The following is a 6000-nucleotide window of genomic DNA, read 5'->3' as shown; positions in this document are numbered from 1 at the left end:
GGCTTTCTGCTCAGCAGGGAACCTGCTTCCCTCTCTCTCTCTCTCTCTCTCTCTCTGCCTGCCTCTCTGCCTACATGTGATTTCTGTCAAATACATGAATAAAATCTTAAAAAAAAACAATACATTATATGTTGGTTTAAAAAACAAATAGACTCTATTCTTTTTTTTTTTTTTAAAGATTTTATTTATGTATTTGACAGAGATCACAAGTAGGCGGAGAGGCAGGCAGAGAGAGAGAGGAGGAAGCAGGCTCCCTGCTGAGCAGAGAGCCCAACTCGGGGCTCGATCCCAGAACCCTGGGATCATGACCTGAGCCAAAGGCAGAGGCTTTAACCCACTGAGCCACCCAGGCGCCCCCTAAATAGACTCTATTCTTAAAACAGTTTTTGATTTACAGAAAAATTGAGAAGATAATACAGAAAGTTCCCATATATTCTGATACCCAGTTTTTCTTATTTATTAACAACTTGTCATTAATATGGTACATCTGTTAGCCAATATTTGATAATAGTGATACATTATTATTGATTAAAGCCCATAGTTTTATTCATATTTCCATAAGTTGCTCCTAATGTCCCTCTTTTCTTCTAGGATCCTATCATATTACATTTAATTCTCATGTCTCCTCAGACCCTCCTTGGTTGTGATAGTTTCTCATACTTAGCTCATTTTTGATGACCCTGACAGTTTTAAGGAATACTGGTTAGATATTTCGTAGGATGCATCCTGATTAGAATTTATCTGATGTTTTTCTCATGATTAGATTGGGATATTGGGAGGAACAGATATAAAGTGCCGTCTTCATCACAGGTCATATCAAGAATAATTTCTAGAAACATGATTTATCACTCAATGTCAACCTTGATCATCTGTCTTAGTAATAAAGTTTCTTTACTTTAAAGTTACTCATTTTGTCCCCCTTTCTCTACTTTACTCTTTGGAAGGAAGTCACTATATGCATGCTCCATCTACTTGAGGACAAAATATCTATATAAATTATTTGGCATTCTTCTATCCAAGAGATAGATCTCTTCCTGCACTCACTAATTTGTTCATTTATTTGTGTCAGTATGAACTCATGGATATTTACTTTATACTTTGAGTTATAATCCAGTACTACTTTATTTGTTGCTCAAATTGTTCTAGCTTTGGCCGTTAGGCGCTCTCAGTTGGCTCCTGTGTACCCTTGACGTACCTTAGTCAGTGTGAGGGTTAGTTTTTGCTAAGCTCTTACTTTCTGGCTCTACTAGATGCACCTAACTTGTCCTGCACATTTTCTGCCCCAGTCCTAGAATCAACCATTTCTCTAAGGAGCACTGATACTTTTTTAGTGAATGGTAGTAGAAACCAAGCTCAGGGTGGTAGGTGTGCTTGTTCCTAAGGGGTGTCATTTCTTTTAGGCCCTTTCAGCAAACAGAGCAAAGAAATATATGTGTGTGTATGAACCTGTGTAAATACACATATCTATACATATATCTATATGTAACCACCTGTGTCTGTGTTAAGTTAAACATGAAATCTTACTGAAGTGTCCCACTCTAATCTACCACAATATGGATTATTACATTTATTTGTAAATTTCTACTCCAACAGCGAGATACCTGGCTCCCAACATCCACCGTCCATTTACACAGTTTTTCAATTCCAGTGTTTATGTATAGCAACATGAGAATTGTTAACCTGAACCCTCACTGAAAATTCTTTATCACCTAGAGCGGTGGTACTTATGTGCATTTCCTTTACTTTTAGTCTTTATAGACCTAACTCGTTTCCAAGGTTACTTCAGCCAGCACTTATTCTCCTATATTTCTGTCATTAGAATTTGTTGGATGAATGAGTCACATTTTCTCCTGAAAGCACTTACATTCTCTCTGCTTCCATCACTCCCTGAACTATTCTTATTTGCCTCTTCCTGGAATATGCTTTGCCCTGATGCATCCAGCTCACCACCTTGCCTACACTTTTTTTTTTCTCTTGATAATACAGTTCAGGAATGGCATATTTGATGGATGATGGCTTTTTCATTTAAAAATTTTTCATTTTGGTTTTTTATTCTAAAGACAGTTTTTATTTCTAATGGTTATCTTTTCAACACTTCTGAAACAATTAATTATATAATTATGACATTATTTTTGTTTTCTAAGCTATTTCAGGGGGAGGCAGTCTAACATTAAGAGCATGGCTTCTAGAATTATATTCACTGAGTTCAAATTCTGGCCCCACGGCTTAGTAACTTAGTGAACTTAAGTGTGCCTCAATTTTCTCATCTGTACAGTGGGTATTTTAAAATTATCTGGATGTGAAAGTTAATGAGATAATATCTTTTAAGTGCTTTTAACAGTACCTACCACATAGGAAGCATTTAAAAAATGTTAACTATTTTTAAACACTAGTTCTATAAGGTTACAGAAAGGAAAATTACATCAGAGTGTTACATTTAAAGTAGTCGTCTTTTCAGACTTTTGAAGATTACTTGAGGGGTTTTAAAGTTAGGGTGATTACTCTTTCTTTTTTACCTAGGATGGCCATCCGGGAATATGCCTCTTGGTGCTGGCAGGAGGAGTAGCTCTCCCCTTTTCACTTGCTTAGAGTTTTTGGTTTGGATGATAAGTTATATGGTTACATTATTTCTAAGGCTTATAAAATTATGTCATCTGCATCTGACCAGAGTTGCTGTAAATGAGCAGAGCAGGCTGGGGGTAGACAGGTGGGGGCTAGGAAGGAAGGAAGGCACAATCTGCAGAGCATTCAGTTTTCCCGGTTTAAACTGGGAAAACTGAAAAAGGTAAGGCTAAAATGACCATAACTGTGAAATCCTTACCAACTTAAAATGATTATAGAGTTTTTGAAGGCTGAATAAATTGAATATACTAATTGCCATGGTGAAAATACAAGTGAACATGTCAGTAGGCAAACATTGCAGGGCCACTGCTTTTATTTGAAGTGTGCTTCAAAATAGTCTTTCATTGTTTGCATTCCGGAAACTTGGTCTGGGAAACAAATAAATTTTTTTTTCTTTTAAGACTGTTTTAAAGAAGTTATTCATATACGTCTGGACGAACTTCTCCGTGTTTTAAAATCTGTAATGAATAAACATCAGAACCTCAATTCTGTTGATCTTCAAAATGCTGCAGAAATGCTTACTGCAAAAGTAAAAGGTAAGAAAGATGTATTTAAAGTCTGTTGGTGTGGGCAGAAAGCGTCTAAGTAATACATTTTAGTCCATAATGAGTACAGTGCCACCTCCCCACATGGCATCAGTATGTATATCAGTAGGAATTATTTATACTTCAGTATGTAGATAATCCCATTAGGTCACACCTAAACTCTCTTCCTTTCAAAAATTAAAACTGCATTCAGCAGGAAGGAATTTGAAAATAATAACTGAGATAAACAACTGATATTGAAAATTTCTGAGTTTTTTGAAAGAGTGCATGCTCTTTTGAAGTAGGTTATTAGTGTACAAAAGTCTTTGTTTTGTAAGGACAATTGTTGCTGGAAAATGGTCATTTGTAGTGACTTCACTTAAAAGAGAGAGCCAAACAGAGAAAAAGACTTAATTGGAATCTTTTTTTTTTTAAAGGTAAAAAAAAAATGAAACTAAAATTATATATGGATGTACACACACACGTGTATGTTACATGTGTTAAAGAATCAAGAATTGGGACTTATCCTCTAATGAAATGACTTGCCACCAAAAATATTTTATTAGAATCTAATATTCCAGACTGTAGTGTTTAAGAAGGATTGAGGTGCAGCAAGTATTTGAGAAGAATGAGGCACGGGGGTTCAGTTAGCGAGATGGTTAGAAATAAGGGGCTGCATGTGGGCTGCCAGTCTGATCAAAGAAGCTGGAGTGTGCTGGAGGTGGAGTGTAGTTGTTATAGGAGAGGAGATGGGTGCTGGTTTGATGGAACAGGACAGGTGGAATATTGAGGATTAATGTGAAGTTTGGAGTTGAAGATAGGGACTTGAAAGCTGTTGCTGTATCGGTGATAATGGAAGAGGGCAGCTCCAACCCACAGTTTGTGAGTAAGTGTAGGCTGAGTGTGAGGTCCCAGGGATGGAGAGAAAATAGAGGAGCCTGAGAAACACCTAAGAAATAGGGAGATGGTCTAGAGAAAGATGTCATGGAATTTTATTTTATTTTTTTTTATTTTTTTTTTTAAAGATTTTATTTATTTATTTCACAGAGAGAGAGATCACAAGCAGGCAGAGAAGCAGGCAGAGAGAGGAAGAAGCAGGCAGAGAGAGGGGGAAGCAGGCTCCCTGCTGAGCAGAGAGCCCAGGACCCTGAGATCATGACCTGAGCTGAAGGCAGAGGCTTAAACCACTGAGCCACCCAGGCGCCCCGATGTCATGGAATTTTAAAAGTGTGAGGTTCTAGGAAGGGATTGTCAGCATTAAATGTCACTGATAAGTAATCTGAATTCAAGAAAAGTAACTGTAGAAAGTGACTCACCATGGGTTAAATAAAGAAAGGAAAGGATTCTTTGGGGAGGGGAATTACCTGTCCTGAGTCTCAAAGGTCCGGTGGGCATTTCCTGGGTTAGGGTGGGTGGAGGTTGGGGACTGTGATATAGAGCACTTTTGTAAGAAATCTGAATGTGAAGAACTTAATGCAGTTGGGGAACACATACTCCTATCTAGAGAAGGCCAAGGGCAAGTAAGTGTCAGGGGTTGAGGCAGGAGAAGAAAATAAAAACTTTGTCAATAAAATATGGTCCCTATACCTGAGAACCACTTCCTCTGCTTTTTGACATAGATTTATTTTGCTGGAGTGGTTCTTTTTCCTTGTTTCTTTTTCTGTATTTCAAGCATTAAAAAACATGTAGATGACTTTACATGGGAAAAATGAATAGTTTGTTGTGACTTTTAAAAATGTGCTTAGTAACCAAATTTGTTTTTAAATAGACTGTTTATAAGTGCCGTTTAACTTAGATAGGGAAATTTGCGTCTATAGATAGTAAAATTTCCATGCTTGGAAATAGCGACCACAGTTCATTCAATTGTTGTCAGTAGCTATTGTGTGCAGTCAGGATGTCCTGGGGAAGGAGTATGCCTGTGTATAGTTGGTGTCCACATTCCAGAAACAGACTTGAAGAAAGTGGCTTCTCAGCTGCCTTGGAGATCTTTTTTCCTTTGAGGTAAAGCTATCTTTTGAATATTATCTCCCACTAGGACTGTCTTTACCTTTGGGATTATTGTTACCATTTTACTTTTGTGTTGGGTGAAATTTAAAAGATTACTTTGCTTACTCTGTTTTAGTAAGACTGCATGAGACCAGAAAATTTTAAAAATCGTTTTTTCCTTGGTGTAATTTTATGTTTTTAAATAAAACCTTTCATCCTTGCTCTTATTATTGAGACTATCTAAGTGAAGGGAGTTTAAAAATGAAAAATACCCAGTGACCTGAAAAATCGAGGTCAAATTAGAGCTTACTTAATTTTTTCTTTTAATGATTATTTTCAAACCCTGGAAAGACAAGGGGGAGGCAGAAACCATTTTTGAATCTCTGTTCTTTGTCAGTCTAGATGTTTTGCATATGCTGTCTATTTTAATATTTTCAAAAAACCTATTAAAGTGCATTTTTATTTCTATTTTAAATGGGGAAAACTCAAAAAAAGCTGTTATAACTTGGGATCAGAAAGCTGTCTGGAATGTGGAGATCATTTTTTCTTAAATCCCTGATTGCATTTAAAAAACAAAGATGACATGACTTGCTGAGGAGGACATCTTAGCTGTTGATGCAATTGGCAAGTATACTAAGACATTAAAAAAAAAAGATATACAGAATGACTTTAGAATCAGGGAGGTATAATTTTGTTTGTGCTACTGCAGGATGCATAAAGTCTGTCCACTTCCTGTGCATCATAAATGTATTGGAATAAAATTGGAATCTCTGACTCCTCTTATTTTTTAAGTATTGAATTTACCTTTTTGATAACTTTAAAAGAAAAATTTAAAGCTTTAAATTAAATTAAAAACTTTAAAAGAAAA

At 36.4% G+C, this 6000-nt stretch overlaps 1 protein-coding gene across 1 annotated transcript in view; it reads left to right on the top strand.

Moving 5' to 3' along the window:
* The window catches only part of LOC111143357 (Rho GTPase activating protein 29), a 63250-nt gene that overhangs the window by 13997 nt on the left and 43253 nt on the right, over nt 1–6000 (top strand). The window contains exon 3 of the mRNA XM_022497049.1: nt 3024–3158. Coding sequence (XP_022352757.1) covers nt 3024–3158 — 135 coding nt within the window. The remainder of the gene's footprint in view (nt 1–3023; nt 3159–6000) is intronic.

The sequence above is a fragment of the Enhydra lutris genome, unplaced genomic scaffold (genome assembly GCF_002288905.1).
Source record: "Enhydra lutris kenyoni isolate GAN:26980312 unplaced genomic scaffold, ASM228890v2 scaffoldscaffold9, whole genome shotgun sequence".
NCBI lineage: Eukaryota > Metazoa > Chordata > Mammalia > Carnivora > Mustelidae > Enhydra > Enhydra lutris.
Note: the sequence above shows the minus strand (reverse complement) of the source record. Positions and strands in the feature narration are given on the sequence as shown.